Below are 17,347 nucleotides of genomic sequence, written 5' to 3' on the forward strand. Positions count from 1 at the left end.
TATATATATATATATATATTACTTTTCATTTTTGAAACAAAGTTTAATTTGTTTCTTTCAAAATAATTTAAATTTATTAATATTTTGTGACTTAGTTTTTCATGCTAAAATCTAACACTTTAAATTTATTAAATTTAATGATTTAAAATTATAGATCATTTAATAAAGAAAGATAATAATAAATGATGATTGCTTTAATGAAAATTTTTAATTAGTTTGATCTTTTGACAGTACATTAATTATTTTATTTAATTCAAAAGTTAAACATTAAAATTTGTTGGCTTAATTATGTTTTTATCTTCTATCAAATGAACAATTTTAGTCTTTCGTAGTTTTTTTTTTATTATTGCAAAGGACTGCCTGTATAATTTCATTAGTAATCAAAAGATTGATATAATCTAGTATATCATAAAAGTTATATTAACTAGCATAAAATTCAGACATCCTATCTAAGGTGTGAGCCACTAGACTAACTTGTCTACAGACCGAATTCGAGAATGAGTTGTATACAAGAATAAGTCTTTCTTTTACAAGCCCTAATAATAACACCAAATTTTCAGAGTTTATGCAGTAACCTTTGCGCGGAAGCTGTCATATAAGTGCTGACAGTCTATTTCAAATGTGACATTTTGGATTTCCAACTCAACGACCCAATTCAGCGCTGCCAACAATGAAGTTGCTCCTTCTGCCAGAGGAAGGACTCCATTCTGGCTGATATGAATTCACCTTCAGAGTTTATAATTTCTAATATATACAAGCTCGCATCCATACTTCTTTAATTCTGAGTAGATTGACGTGTCAACATTACACTCTTGAAAGTTCCTGTTGTCGGTAGAATTCACGTTCTATGACAGTACAAGTTTTTCTAGTTTTAATTGTTTAATTCAAGTCCTCATACGTATACTTTTAAAATTGATTATATTTATTCCAACACTTAGAAAATGGAGTTCAAAAATTGAAAAGGATACTCAACTTGGGATTTGAACCCACTACCATATGCTTTAAGGCCAAGCACAAAACCATTAAGACAACAATTAGCTTCAAATATAAGTGAAAAATATATTATTATTATTAATATTATAGTATTTTTGGAGAACTAAAGATTCACATATATATAATACTAGTAAATATATGATTCACTATTGTAAAATGAAATAAAAAATAACTTATACTCATAAATACTATTGATCTTAATTATAGCTTAATTGCTCTTTATGAAATACTTTTTCTTTTCATAAAATTGTGTTGTTTTACTTTTTTAATTTTTCTTTCAATACTTTATTAGTGACTGAAATACGATAGTATAATTATTGATGTAGTAGTTTTTTTTATGTTGCTAACATTTTTTGTTAAACAAAGTTATATATACTTCCATAATGAATTATCTGCAACAATCTGTTTATTTCAATACAAAAAAAATTATGTAATACTAAAATTAAACAGATTTGTTCCACATAATCTTTTAGTGTTGGACTGAAATTTATAATTTAAAAAACTATATTGAATTTGAGAAATTGGAACTAGAAGGATTGAAATCACCCATTTGATAAATTTTAGGAACTAAAAATACAATTAAGCTAAATTTTTTTCAAACATTAAATATATTTGTTTATTTTATAAAATTATTAAATTTATTTTCTAAATTACATAAAGAATATATATATATATATATATATATATATATGCACACAAAAAATAAAAATGTAAGTACAGAACATAAACAAATATAATTATTTTAATGTAATTTCATTATATTTTGTAAAGCTTTAACATATTTGTTTTAATTACTTCCGTTATCGATTTGTTTGTTTTACATTAATATTAGGTGTAATTTGCTATATTTCAATAAAAAATCATCACGTTTTATTTATTTTCAAGTATATGTTTTTATATAAAAGATTAATTTTTTTTAATAATTATTCAAGAGGTCAAAAAATTCTCTGTTGTTAGGTTTTGCTCGTTAAATATAATGAAAAAATTATCACGACAAAAATAGAAAGGGAAAATTATAGGGACCACAGAATTAGAAGGATCAAAATGAAAATAAAAACATGAAACCTTATTGTTATTGAGATTAAAAACTTATATTAAGTCACGTTTATAAAAAAAAATAAAAATGAAACCTTCAAATGTTGCAAATTCATTAGTAAGGGTATAAAAAAATTAAACCTAAAAATGAAGCACTGACTTTTTTTTTTATTTTAGGAAACAAAGAAGCACTGATAAGCAGCAAAAAAATTATAAAAAACAATATACCTTAAACATAAAACATCATATAAATCATGCAAGACACAATCACCTTCAAGATATAAAACAAATATAATTGGCAAGCAACACAACGATTGATGATACCATCGGTAAGAACTAGAACTACTTTGGTCCCTTAATTATATAAAAATGTTGAATTAGATCTTTTAATTTTTTAAAAGTTCAATCAAATTCTCTAATTATTAAAAACATCACAATTATACCATTTCCGTCCTATTGGAGCTCACAATGTTAAAATGTTGAATTAGATCTTTTAATTTTTTAAAAGTTCAATCAAATTCTCTAATTATTAAAAACATCACAATTATACCATTTCCGTCCTATTGGAGCTCACAATGTTAAATAATAATAAGTTTTGACAATTTAATTTTACGAATAATGGTGGTTTTTTAACTACCATTATATTTATTATTTATTTTTAAATTAAAAAATGTAATTAAATAAAAAATAAATTTAACAAAATAAAATTTTAAAAATGTAGTGGTTGAAAGCCGACACTTTATTTATCATTATTTTAAAATTAAAAAAAATCTTAAAGGCTTTGGTAGGGAGAATGCTAGTGACAATGATGGAGGTGCTGGCGATGCACCATCGCATGTCTTGCAACGAGCTATGGTGAAGAGAGTACGTACGGTTCAAGCATCAGTTTGAACCTTGAGGACATACCAGAGATTTGTGCCTCAATCGTGTGTTCCACTGTGCTGCCTCGTTGGTCTCTATTTGGGAGGTGAAGTTGCGGCGCAACTACCAAGATCTGTTGGATCTCATGCCGCCGAAGTGCCACCAAATCCTCTCCAAGAAGGACATCTTTGTGCTCCTCTTATGGCCCCAACCATTCGACCTCGACCACCAGGTGAGTGCTGCTCTTTAGGTAAGTTATTTTGGTTTTTGAGGTTTTTTAGGGTTTTGTGGAAGTCCTCGTTGCAAGTAGCGGTGAGGTTTGACGCCGGCGGTTAAAAGCTATCACTATTCACAAAATTAAATCGTTGAAACTTGTAATGTAACACCATAAGCTCTAATTAGTAGGAAAAAAGGTACAACTATAGTGCTTCTATTAACTAGAGGACCCGATTAAACTTTTTAAAAATTGAGGGACCTAATTGAATATTCCTAAACAATTAGGGTCAGCCCCGGGCCAGTTGAGAGGTGCCATGACGTAGGATCCACGGCCAAAAGGGTCCCAATTTTTTTTAAAAAAATTATAGTCATATAACAAATTTTTTATATTATTTATGTAGTTTTTATAATTAAATTAAAAATATTATTTTATTTTACGTCTCTTTTCGTTCAAATGTAGATATGACATGCATGTGATTAAAAAATATTATTATGTTGATTATTAGTTGTTTTTTTTTTATCTATTACCTTATAGATCCATATTGAATAAATTTTTAGTTCACTCTAACGTATCAACATGTAATTGATCTATGATAACAAATTTAAAATATTTTTTAACAAAATAAGAAACACAAACAAAAGCTCTAATTATAAATGAATAAAACTAAATATTAGTATATTAATAAAAAAACATGTGCAGTATTTAATATGAAATAATATTTTTTTGATGATAGACAATATCAAACGAACTAAAATATTTTCTTTAAGAGACAAGATATAAAATTAAATTATAAATATATAAGTAAATTAGAGTTATAAAGAAATATGACGGTTTCTTGCATGTTTATTCTAATTTGCAAAACCGTGATGGAATGGATTTAAAAAATATAAGTCTACACCTTTTATCATTTGAACCTATTCTGTCTTTTGCAAGGATAAAAACAGGTAACATCAAACCTATCATCCACTTGTCCCGTTATCATGTCTATTTTATGTTTTGAGATTTATTAAAACTATTAAGCCTAAGAAAATGTATAATTTTTAATAAAATTACGTGTTCACTTTTTTATATAATATATTTATATTTCAAATAAAGGGTTTAATTTAATTTTTTGTCAGGAGCTCATGAAATTTAAGGACCGATCTTGTAAATAATTAAGGAAGCAAATGTAGAATTAAGTAAAAAATATAATAAGAACAAAAAGGAAAAAAAAACACACACACAAAAATAACAAGAAATAGAACACTCCGATAGTATAGAAGTTAAAAAGTTATTTAAGCCGTTTATTTATTTTATTTTCTTCCCTTTCAACCCGTTGAGAAATCTATATTCATATTTACATGGGGGGAAATCAGATGCAGTAACTTTTGGTGGCATGCACTGCATTTTGCATGGTGTTGTTGGAAGAGAGAGTGCACATTTCAAGAAAAGGATAGGAGACATTTTGGTGTTGTGACGTCCAAGGCCCGCCAAACACACTCTCCGTCTTTTACGGAAAGGTAATATTCTCCAACTCGAGTTCAACACACAAGACAAACAACATCACAAGTGAAGAAAGAGAGAGATAAAAAAATAAAAAAGTACTTACCATATTACTGACTACCACTTCTATCCGTCCAATGCAACAAACGATGTTGCAAAACTATTATAAACAACTCAAAGGTCAAACATACACAACTTGGACTCAACTTGTGTTGGATCTCTATTTAGGCCCCCCACACAGCACACCCTTCTCAAATTGATGAGTCCATTCCTCCTTCTCATGTAATCCATTCATAATTAATTTTTATTTTAGGTCTTCATAACTTACATAACATCATTATTCATTTTCCAACAACTTTTGGCTTCATGGAAAACCAATTCTTTCTCAATGCTGGTGTGCCCCCTCAGCTGCATTTTGAGCCTTCACCACACGGTCACCAACCTTGTCCACCACCCTCTTGGCAATCATCACTGTCTTCTGCCATGGATGTTCAAGTCACCGTTTTGAATTGTTCAACTGAGCAGACCCAGGATTGCTTCTACAACACCACCCCAACATGGGACAAGTCAACGGATCATGGCCTTCAGTTTGATTCAGCTCTGAGTTCAATGGTGTCCTCTCCTGCAGCCTCCAATTCCAACATATCAAGTGAGAATTTTGTCATCAGGGAATTGATAGGAAAATTGGGAAACATTGGTGGTGGTGGTGGTTCAGATGAGATCTCACCTCATTCTCAGCCTTTGGTTGGTGCATCTTTCTACATCAATTGCAATAATAATAGCACCAACACTTCATGTTATAGCACCCCTTTGAGTTCTCCTCCAAAGGTGAACACGATCAAGATCCCCACAATGGTGAACCACTTGGTGAAGGAGGGCATGCCCCCAAGTTTGGAGACACCAATGTCCTTGAATTCCACTGTGGCTAAATTCTCAGCTGATCCTGGCTTTGCTGAGAGGGCTGCAAAGTTTTCATGCTTTGGAAGTCGGAGTTTGAATGGCAGGACCACCCAATTGGGACTCAACAATGCTGAATTGGCTCAGAGATCTTCATTGGTGGAAAATGGGAAGCGGCTCCCTAGAGTCTCAAGTAGTCCATCACTCAAAGTGCTTGAATCTCAAATGGGTACTCAGGAGAACAAAAATTCTCGATTGCAAGACCTAATGGAATTGGCCAATTCTCAAGAGGAATCCACAATCTCTGAACAGACCCCAAATGGGGACACTGGGGTGAAGCCTTCCCCTTATGTGAATTCTAGGAAAAGAAAAGGTCCATCCAAAGGAAAAGCCAAAGAAACTTCAGCCTCTATTAACCCCCCTATGGTAAGAACTTTTTATGTCAAAATTGTTTTGTTTTACACTTTTGATTCAAATTGGCATTTCCTGAATCGCAAAGGGTCTTTCACTTCAGGCTGCTGAAGCTAGTGAAGACTGGAATGCGAAACGCAGCAAGCCTAATGCGGGTGAGGGGAATGAAAATTGCCAAGTTAAGGCAGAGGAAGAGTCCAAAGGGGGTAATAGTAATGCAAATGATGAGAAACAGAACAAGAGTAACTCAAAACCTCCTGAACCTCCAAAGGATTACATTCATGTTAGAGCAAGAAGAGGTCAAGCCACTGATAGTCATAGTCTTGCAGAAAGAGTAAGAAAAGAATCACTGTCATTTTCTAACTCTGAATAACACTGGCTAAAAAACATGTGTAGCCTTTTTCATTTTGACTTTGTTTAAACCAATTTTGAAATAGGTTCGGAGGGAGAAAATCAGTGAAAGAATGAAGCTTCTCCAAGATCTTGTCCCAGGTTGCAATAAGGTGCATGGGCTGATAAGCTAAATTAGAATTCAAACAAATTAGGTTGTTATTTTTTTTAATGTGTTCCTTTACTAATTTGGTTATGAACTGTTTGTTCCTTTTAGGTCACGGGTAAAGCACTAATGCTTGATGAAATTATAAACTATGTTCAGTCATTGCAGCGCCAAGTTGAGGTAAACCAGTCTTGGCCAATAAGCATCTCAAATGATGGCCATAATAATAATGTTTTAGATTTCTTGCTCATTAAGAATTCCTTTTTTGCTGTTGCAGTTTCTGTCTATGAAGTTGGCTTCTGTTAACACCAGGCTGGATTTTAGTATTGAGAGTCTAATCTCAAAAGATGTAAGTTTCAGGGCTCTAGACAATGGGTTTGCTTTTTTAACTAAAAAAAGAAAATAAAAATTATTGCTTTTTTTTTTTTTTCCTGAGTTGGGATTTGTTGGCTTTTTGGTGATTTCAGATATTTCAATCAAATAATTCTTTGGCACACCCAATATTCCTGATAGATTCCTCAGCACCACCCTTTTATGGGCAACACCCTCAGCCAAACCCAGCAGTCCACAATAACATTCCTAATGGAACTATGACCCACAACTCAGTGGACCCATTAGATACTGGTTTGTGCCAAAACCTTGGCATGCATTTACCACACCTAAATGATTTTAATGAAGGTGGTTCTCAGGTAATCAATTCCTCCTAGTTGTTTGTTTCTCTTATAAAAAACAGTGAAAGAAAAAAAGGAGCCTTATTTTTTTTAAAGTTTCATGCACTTTTTCTAATTCTTCTTATCCAATGATTTTCAGTATGCAAAACCATTCTCTGAAGATGACCTCCACACCATTATTCAGATGGGATTTGGCCAAAATGCAAATAGGATAACACCAATACAATCTCAGAGTTTCAACGGTAAATAAAGCAAAGAGAAAAAAAATATGTTAATGACACATCATTTTCATTAGGCCCCAAAATTGATCTATATGTTTTTTTTTTTTGTCCAATATAGGCTCAAATCAAGTACCCCTATGAAAATCAAGCTCTGATCACCATTCATTACGGCTGAATTGAAGCTTGGAGGAATAGGAAGACTACTGCTGTACACAACAAGAAGGGATTTAATTTGAACGACCCCTTGAATTATTAAGCCATTGTTATCACTAGGTCTAATAGAACCTTCTTTTGTCCTTATGTTAGCCATTTTCTTTTCTTACCCTTTCCATGAGTTTAATTTTTAATCATCAGGGGCAGTTCTTTTCAAATTTTTTTACAACTTCTTCACTGTAAAATCTTTAGGACCGATTCTGATTTCTCTTGGTGCAAATTCTTATTTTTACGGCACCAATTGTAAGATATAGTGCAAATTAAAGGAGTTTTTCTACTACCCGCTATTATGATTATCCCTCCTCACTTTGTCTACTATTGTACGCTTTATATAATTCATACATCACATCAACCCACAAAGAATTTTCGTGGGACTTTATTAAAATCACATTAAAGGTCATGTCAATTAACCTTCTCCTAAATCGCGTAATCTGGTCGATGTGATTCTCACTTGTGTTGCTAACCAGCTGTATTAGTGGGACCATTTTTTTTTTCATCTTAAAATTCTAATTCTAATTTAAGTGATTAGGACATTTGGTTAATTTGAGCTGTGGTCAACTATAACTTGTGGCATTTTTCTTTGTCTTTTTCCCTGTAACTTTCTTTGGTTCACCAAAAGCAGAAGCTTCTGTGTCGTTTTTTTAGCTGAATGGATTAGAAAAATGCACGGGAAAAGCATTAGAAATTGTAGAGGTTAGAAGTTAGAAGTTATAACCACCCCTTTTTGAGAAAACATTATTTTTTTCTTACTAATATATGTGAACATTAAAGGAATCCCAAGTTGGCAGTGGTGAACTTCTGACTAGGCCCAATGAATCATTGAGCTTTATAATTTCACAACTTTTATTATTAATTTAGGGAATAAGAAAAGGGGTTTGTAGTGGAGTTCAGGTTTGTAAAAGATACTCTGGAGATATTACACTAATCTTTTTCTGAGAGGTTGTTAGCAAAAATCCAGTTTGTAAGTTTAAACAAAAAATTTCTTGGTTCTGGTCATACTATTTTAATATACTGGGTCTATAATTTTGCAGATTAGTGTGAATTTAATTATTAAAAAGATGCTTTGAATGTGGTGCTGTATACAGCAGAGTTACATATATTTTATTATTATTGTATTATTGTGTAAAATACCTAGTTTTCTTTAAGCAAAAAATGATAAACAAATCGAAATAGAAAGTGTTAATCTGACAACTTTGTCTCCAAAAACTACAAACGTACGACTAATCATATAACGACGTGTCAAAGGATGTATTGATAGATATTTTTATTAAGAATTAATGTGAACAATTATTAAAGAGACAAAGCAATTAATGCAATAAATTAATTGATTTTGTATAAATTAAATTACATGGTAGTATTTTGAATAATGTAAATTTATTATCTTTACTATTTTTAATAGTATTATTTATATGTAGTTTTGTCCTTCTCTATTTTTCCTTAACTATTCAGCCTGCGGTTTCCTTCATTTGAGTTCTCAATATCTTATGTTTTATGTCAACAATTATGTTATGTTAACTAATAAATGAAACATAACCTTGACATGGAACATACAGCGTGTACCGGTAGCTGGTAGCCAAATTTAATCACTTTAACATTTGAACTTTCCCTTCTATTAACATTTGTTAATTTTCTATTTCAGTTTTATATTCTCTTATTATCACAGAACAGAACACTCTCTTTAATTAATCCATAAAGAGACGCCTGTGAAGCAACAGCATAATTGCCTTTGGTTAAGGTTAAGTTGTCCATATTGCTTAATTAATCTTCTCAATTATGCCAATTTGTTTTTGGGCTAGCTGATCCCATTTCTTTATTACATAAAGTTAGTGCAAAATCAACCTGAAGACTAATTAAGAGTTAGATGAGATTGGCCAACAAAAAGTGCCAATTAATCAGACAATCTAGCATGGCAGAGTTTTATCAATTTGATAAAGCTGGCTTTCAGTACATGAACCATTAAGCTTTTTTTTCTTCTGCTTGCATAAGCACTTTAAAAAGTTCTTAGCAGTTCTGATTATTTTATCTATTCCCTTTAGAAGGTAAAATAGGTGATCATAGATAGATTTAATGCTATACCCTAGCTGTTTTATTGTTTTTCATTTTCTTAATTTTCTTTAATTCCTTATTTCTTTCCTATCCATACATATGTTGCTTGTAATATAAATCTCCTTTACTATTTATCATCTTCAACCACTGAATAAAATTTAAGTTCAACTACATGGGGCTTCCATTTGCCTAATTTTAGGTTGAATTTTACAGTTCAATTGTCATAATCAGATACTGAAATCCATGTCCCTAATAGAATGAAAAGGAAAGGAGAATGTGCTTTCAATGAAATAGCTTTAGATTGTCCTTCTAAAATGACGAGAAAATGAGGCCCTACCAAGCGAGAATGTTTTGAGAGATTTGTAAGGCACACTATAATGATCATTAGGGTAGGCGCCCTACTAAGTAAAGTTGTCACTGCTATATCACCCACCTCCCACTTATATTTGGGACCCCTCTTTCCCCTCTTTCACCTTAGGATGAAGCAAATAACTTGTTTCGGGGGATTTTGGCAACTTTACTTCCTTTGTTTGGGGAGAAAATCAAACACCCTATTTTAAAAAAAAACCCATCATTTGTTTTACCAACCATCCATTATTTCATGCTCTACAACCGTAAGATTTTATGTTTTCCATCCATTTCAAAGCCTCTCACCATCAAAGACCAATTTTTTTCCGCTATATTTACCTTTCAGACTCATAAGAAAAATCATGTTTATAATTTGAGTAAACATCAATGCTCCATTTTAGTTTCTCACTTAAAATTTGATTCAACACTTTTGTTAGCTAACTTTTGAGTAACACCCTTGAGATACACAATTAAATTTAGGGACAACACCTACCTGTGACAGTGAGATGCCATTCAACAGGAGACACGTTGTGCATGGGTCCTCACCTACCAAGGGTACCATTTCTGAATATAGTTCATGAGATTTTCATCATGAAGGAATAAATTAAACCTTGTGGTCAAACACATCATAGGATGAATTTTACAATATATTTGACAGAACAAAACAAGAGAGGCTACGATCTTAATTTGTGGTAACTATCTTCTACTTTACCACTCAAATTTGTTCCAGTTATAATTTTATGATTTATGAGGTCTTCTAATAGATTTATCCCGTTCGTCTTTTTCATCATGTTTATAAACGAACTAGAACATTCTGTCTTATTTTACGATCGCTTTCTGTCTTTTCAATTAAATGATGACTCAAAAGACTCTAGTGTTGATATAGGACATGAATTACTTAAGAAAAATGCTTACTCACTTTATAATAGGCTTTTTTAATATTCTTTTTTATTTATTGATTAAAATTTATTAAAAATTACAAAATTTTATGAATCTTACTTTTTTTTTAATAAATCTCTCTTATAATTTTTTAATTTTTAAAAATATGTTAATCATTAATAAAAAATTCAAATAACATGATAAAATATAGTTTTTATTTAATTCAATTTGATCTAATAAAAGTTGAATTTGATCCCTTAATTTTTAAAATTAATAGCAATGATGCCTTATCCGTCCAATCACTACTACAAAAATCAGATTTAACATCGGTATATTAACATTGGTTTTAGAAAAAATCGATGTTAACATAAACGCAGTGACATAATTGTAAATAATGTGTATCCGTTAACATCGGTTTTCTTAAAATCTGATGTTAACGAAGTGACGTTAACATCAGTTCTTGTAAAATCGATGTTAACATTAATTCGTTAACATCGGTTTTGGAAGAACCGATGTTAACGTCACTTTGTTAACAACGAGTTTGAACAAAACCAATGTTAACCTAAGTTAGTTAACATCGGTTTTCTGAAAACCGATGTTAACGTATGATTAGTTAACATCGGTTTCGTATTGAAAACCGATGTTAACGTTAACATTATTTTTTTAACATCGGTTTTGTATTGAAAACCAATGTTGAACTTACATTTTAAATTATATCAGACGCGATCTATTTTGCTCGCGCCTCTTCATCTCCGTGTACCCTCTATCGCGCCTCTTCATCTCTGTGTACCCTCTATCAATTATGCAACTAAGCTTGTTGTTCTCCATCATGCCAAAGATCGTGACCGTGACATGTACGTTTTGTCTAACCTGTGTTGTTCTCCATCGCGCCGAAGACCTATTTTGCTCATTTTTTTTGTTTCTGCTGCAAGGATTGGGGAACTCGTGGTGACCTGAGGTATGTGCCAGTCTCGTGGTAACCTGAGTGTCGCTGATCTCACTGGCAGTCTCGCTGCCATTGTCGCTGTTGGGTTCGAGGTACGTGCTCTTTGTGCTCACTTCTCTCTGAAGCATAACAGATTTTAACTTTAGTCACATTGTCTATTTTTTTCACAATTAATTTAATCATTTGAAAAAAAGGGGAGAGAATTATCTTGCGGCTGTGTTTTTGGGAATTGTGATTTTGTTTGTCATATAATCGGTGTGTTGCATTGTTGCAAGGCCACCATGGTTGGAAAATTGTTCTAATTCTCAAAATTTTAAGCATTTTGTGGTTGTATTTGTATCTGTATTCTATTGTATGTGTTTGATTATCAAAGAGATTCTCGAGTTATCCCGTGCGGTTTTCAACTTTCTTTTTGGTTTTGCCAGCTTTTGTCAAAGCCATTCCGTGGAAGCTTCACCTTATGGGGTGTAATCCATGTTGCTACGTTTTCCACTTCTCCTTTTACTCTTTCTCTATTTCTGTTTTCTGTTAACTTTTTTGTGTTACATGTGAGGGATGCACCTTTTTTGTCTATCATATATTCATATTTTATACCATCGTGTGATTTGAACTTTGCGTGGCATGACTTTTAGATCATGAAAATTAAGAGAAAGAAGCGTCTCTTTTTTCAACTTAATGTTAATGTTGAAATTATTTTGTTGTGTTATTAGCATTCTGACTAATTTTTATCTTATTTTCAGCTTAAAGATTTTTGTTCCAATCACAGTTGTGGCACTCCTTGTACTTATACCAGTGAACGTATCAAGTGGGACATTATTTTTCCTAAAAAAGGAATTGGTAGTGAGTGATATTGATAAACTCTCAATATGAAATGTTCCACCTAAGTCTATAAGGTGCAATTGTGTTTTCCTTTTATTCTAAAACGAGAAATAAATAATTCAGAACGTGCTTTCTGAAGTAATGCTTATCTTGGGATCCAAGTTTGAAGCTTCCTTCTCTTGGCATGAACTAATAGTAACTCATTGATTAGAAATTTATTAGGAAAAATATAATCGAAGCATATCTTACTTTGTCACAGTCATAAGATATATGGGGTGAGGTGACAGTAAAGTAGAAGACTTAGTGTGATGATTTGTGAAAATATAATTATTCTACTAAACAAGTTTTTGAATATAATTGACAGTTTCTTTATGTTGTCTAATTATGCATCTAAGGAAGTTGTTTTACATATATCTCTAAGAAAACACAAGATATCAATCAAACATGGTGTACTACTATTTATTGTCCCAATTAATTTGTAAAGCTGAACTACTATGATCTAAGTTTCAAAACAGACTTCAGACAAATCTAGCTGCATAGTATTAGTTTTGTTTCTTCAAAGAGTTCACTTTTAAACATATAGTACTAAAACAAGATAGATATAACAAAATTTTGGAATGATTCCTCAGGGAACAATCCAGAGACTGGTCCCTCAGCTGCTCGTGTTAGCACAAAGGAGAGTTGTGTTGATCCCTCAGGGAACGATCCAGAGACGGGTGACTTAGACAAATGCGGGTTGTACATCGAAGAAAATCCTCCCCGCCTGATTGCCCTAGGAAGAGTTTATGAGGGATCCACAACCGTTCACAACATCTGTTTGTTGCATGATCAAGTGAAGGTCGGTGTTGAGGAGGTTAAAGATGCAGTTGCTTGGCTGCTGACAAGGTTAACTTAGTGGGACATACACTTAACACCTTCCTTGCTTGGCCGACACATCTAGTGAAGCGTTTATCAGAATAGGTATTTTTCTTTCATTAAATGCTTCTTTATTCAATTCAATTGTTCACTATAATTGCCTAATGTTAATTCACTCTGTTGGATAAACAGGGAGCTGTGGGACCCGCAAAACCTGTAGATAGGCTGGATCATGAGGTCAATGATCCCCTATATTTGATGACATTGACCATCTCACAACTTTTTTTGAAGCCTTTCCAGGTTATGTGGGATGCTACCGTGTTCGGGGTGTTTAATCAAGACTTCTTGTTGTACATAAAGCACGAAGATCTGTTTGAAATTGCACACGGTGGTCAATGTCTCAGCATATCTGTTATACAATTGTGGATTCTGTAAGTCAATTTAGATTATTGTTAATTACTTAAGTTATTGTTTTAAATTCATACATAATTAACTTTGTGTTAACAACAATAGGCATCTGACTAAGACAAGTATGCAAGCGAGGAATTCCGATGTGTATGGATTCCTCGAGCCACAGTCCATCCAGAGATCTGGACAATCGCAATTTAAATTAGAAAGTTACATGAAAAACTGGATGCAAAATTGAAAATGTGATGTCTACCTAGGAGCCTATGTAACACCCTGATATATATATCTATGTATTATTAGTAATTATGTTTGATGTTTGATTATTTGTTGCGTTATTTTCATCCGTAATTATTTTTAAGGAAGTTAATTTAGTTAATAGAGGGGTGTGGATAGATAAGGATCTAACTTCTCAAAGAAGCCTCTTGAGAAAGCTTCTCAAAGAAGCCATGAGGAAGCTTTTGGAGGAAGCCTCTTAATGAAGCTTCTAGAGAAAGCTACATGAAGCTGCCTCGGTAAAAACGATGTGCCGCGTTCGTTAACCGTTGGATCTTCTCGAAATTTGGTCTGCAACTTCACAAGACACTTGTCCATGATCTGACTGTTGGGATCTTTGAGAAGATGTCTAGAGTGTGCTATAAGCCTCTTAATGAAGCTTTTGGAGGAAGCCTCTTAATGAAGCTTCTAGAGAAAGCTACATGAAGCTGCCTCGGTAAAATGCTGCCCAGCCTTTGTTAGCCGTTGGATCTTCTCGAAATTTGGTCTGCAACTTCACAAGACGATTTTCCATGATCTGACCGTTGGGATCTTTTAGAAGATGTCTGGAGTGTGCTAGAAGCTTCCGTTCCCGAGAGCATCTCTTATTTAAGCATTTCAGCCTTTGCTTTCGTGTAGCTTAGGAAAAATGTCATTTCTTCTTCTTTCTTTCTTCCAAATTCATTTCTAAAGTTCCAAGTACTTTCTCCATCACCCACATCCACCATTAGCCACCACAAACCATCATTGTTCTCCATTGAAAACCCACACCGAGAGGAACCCTTCAACCGAAGCAGAATCTTCCAACTTGGCTTGCGGTTTCTGTAACGACCCGCCTCGTTGCTACGGTATCCACACTCTAATATTCGATAATTTCAATTTTTATAAAAAGAACTCCCTTAATTTTTGATTATGAAAATACAAGTGATTTTGTCACAACATAAATTCATCCAACAACACGTCATTACTTAAGTGAATATGCATAATTACATAGAAACAATAATTCAGTACATGTCATACACATAACGAAAATTAAATATGTTCATATATATATATATATATATATATATAATTAAAATTCCAGTTTTACATCTTTAACTCAACAAAATAAAACTTAAAAGCCAACTACGGAGGAGTTGATTACAAAACACAACTCTCTCCCAAAATAACGCCAACGTCATCACGTCGGCTCCTCACCAGAATCTTACTCCCTACACCCTGCCACTGTCATTCTGCTCCCACGAACAAGGTTCGTGATCATCACAGGTATCAACCACACGATACAAAATAGCAAGGGTGAGTTTATTATAAAAGAACCAATACCAATTCCAAATAACCACAATTAGCAAGGAACATAGGCAAACATGATAAGCATACACAACAATCATTATTCAACACTCATATCCAACAAATATTCATCATTCACATCCAACAATTACTCATCATCCATCCATGGACCCAATCAAGACTGCACAGAATGATGCATGCACCTAACTCAACACTCAGATGCAATGTGGTACGTACCAACAACAACCAAATATCAGGAAATAGCCTAAGCGTGTCTACACGACACTCTCACTTAGGGAACTGTGTTGAGTTTGTCGAGACCACCCGGTTGTGCACGTAACAGCCCCCCTCCCATAGGTGATCAGCCTGGGAGCCCAAAGGTGTTCCCTACCAGGTGACAGCCCCCTAGTACAAAGTACACTTGGCCACAGTTACTCTATTTCCTGTGTCGTATGAGCTATGATCACGGCCAAAAGTAAATGCCAAAGACCATGGACCAATTAAAGCACCTAAGCATCCCCTCAGGAATGCTTAGATTCTCTAACCACGCTAGTTACCCACGTCTGGGCCATCCGACAAGGTCAGTGCACTCTACCCCCCATGACATACACTTCATACGACGTATGATCGTGGCCAAAAGCTAGTGCCAAAGACCTTGGAAGGTCAGTGCACAGTGCCCCCCACGATCATACACAACATCCAACGTATGAACGTGGCCAAAAGTTAGTGCCAAAGACCCTGAAAGGCTGGGCAGCGTTTCTACCAAGGCAGCTTCATGTAGTTTTCTCTAGAAGCTTCATTAAGAGGCTTCCTGATGCAATCCTACTCCGCAAGGGCATTGGATAGTAAAACTCCAAGTAGATTGGGCCAGAGATGCAAGAGAAGGCCCTAGGGTTCTTATGAGCCTTAGGGTAGATTTCGGGCCCATGGGCTAAGTACGAGCCTGCTTATCTTTGTAAATATTAGATTAAGGTTTCATTATTTTTGGGCCTTGTATTTAGGGCTCCATAATGTAGGTAGGGTACCCTAGAAATATAGGATTTTTCAGCCCTTGTATTTTAGGGCACCTAGACTAGTTTTTGTATTAGGGGTAGTTTTGTAATTTCACATGCACTAAGTGGATATTTGATGTGTGTGGTTGGAAATAAATTTAATTGAATTGGTAGAAGCCCAATCCAATTAAATTTTAGAGGGGGAGGTGAGCATTTGCTTACTACACCCCATTGCCACATCATATAGTCACACTTTGTGCATGTCCTTCATGCTTTTCATGCCTCATGACACCTAAGCACACTTAGTGGAGAATCTTGGAATTGATCTTGGATTAGTGGGCTGAACCATAACTAAAATTCACTAATCATAATTAGTGAAATTTTGGCTCCAAAGTTTGGCTCCACAAATTCAATTTCAAATTCAAGTGAAATTTGAATTTCCCTCCAATTTTGTGTGACACTTAGGCTATAAATAGAGGTCATGTGTGTGCATTTTTTTCAACTTTGATCATTTGAATATTAACTTCAGATTTCAGAGCTCCTTTTGAGCACAAAATTTCGTGCTCTTCTCTCCCTCTCCCTTCATTCATCTCCTTCTTCCTCCAAGCTCTTATCCATGGCCTCCTATGGTGGTGAGCTTCTTCTAGACTCATCTTCTCCTTGAAGTGGCGTCTCCTCTCTCTCTTCCTTCTCCATTCCGCTGCCATTTATCTTCCAAGAAGCAAAGGAATCCATTGATGAAGAAGATCCTAGGCCTACAAGCTCCAATGGAGCTTGCATCATGTGGTATCAAGAGCATCTTCATCTAGGTGATGTTCTTTTGCTTCCTCTATCTTTTTGTTCGGTGAATTCTCTTTAATTCCTTGTTCTTCATCTTATTCTCCATGTATATCCTCCATTGTCTTGTGGTTTGGTGCTGTTTAGAGTAGATTCAAAAAAAAATAAACCGATTAAATCTTAGATCTACACTTGTTCTTGCATTTCTATGGTTCAAATTTTGTAGATCTACTCTTGAATC

General features: G+C 33.8%; 1 protein-coding gene across 1 annotated transcript; it reads left to right on the forward strand.

The window, feature by feature from the left end:
* The first annotated feature begins 2,832 nt into the window (after positions 1 to 2,832).
* On the forward strand, positions 2,833 to 7,803 carry LOC114397691 (transcription factor bHLH62-like). The gene is made up of 9 exons (XM_028359866.1): positions 2,833 to 3,121; positions 4,462 to 5,911; positions 6,000 to 6,230; positions 6,334 to 6,399; positions 6,504 to 6,572; positions 6,670 to 6,741; positions 6,860 to 7,081; positions 7,203 to 7,305; positions 7,403 to 7,803. Exons 2-9 carry the CDS (start codon positions 4,955 to 4,957, stop codon positions 7,423 to 7,425), a joined length of 1,743 nt encoding a protein of 580 aa, XP_028215667.1. The 5' UTR covers positions 2,833 to 3,121; positions 4,462 to 4,954; the 3' UTR covers positions 7,426 to 7,803.
* The last annotated feature ends 9,544 nt before the right edge of the window (positions 7,804 to 17,347 follow it).

The sequence above is a fragment of the Glycine soja genome, chromosome 18 (genome assembly GCF_004193775.1).
Source record: "Glycine soja cultivar W05 chromosome 18, ASM419377v2, whole genome shotgun sequence".
In the NCBI taxonomy this organism is placed as follows: Eukaryota; Viridiplantae; Streptophyta; class Magnoliopsida; order Fabales; family Fabaceae; genus Glycine; species Glycine soja.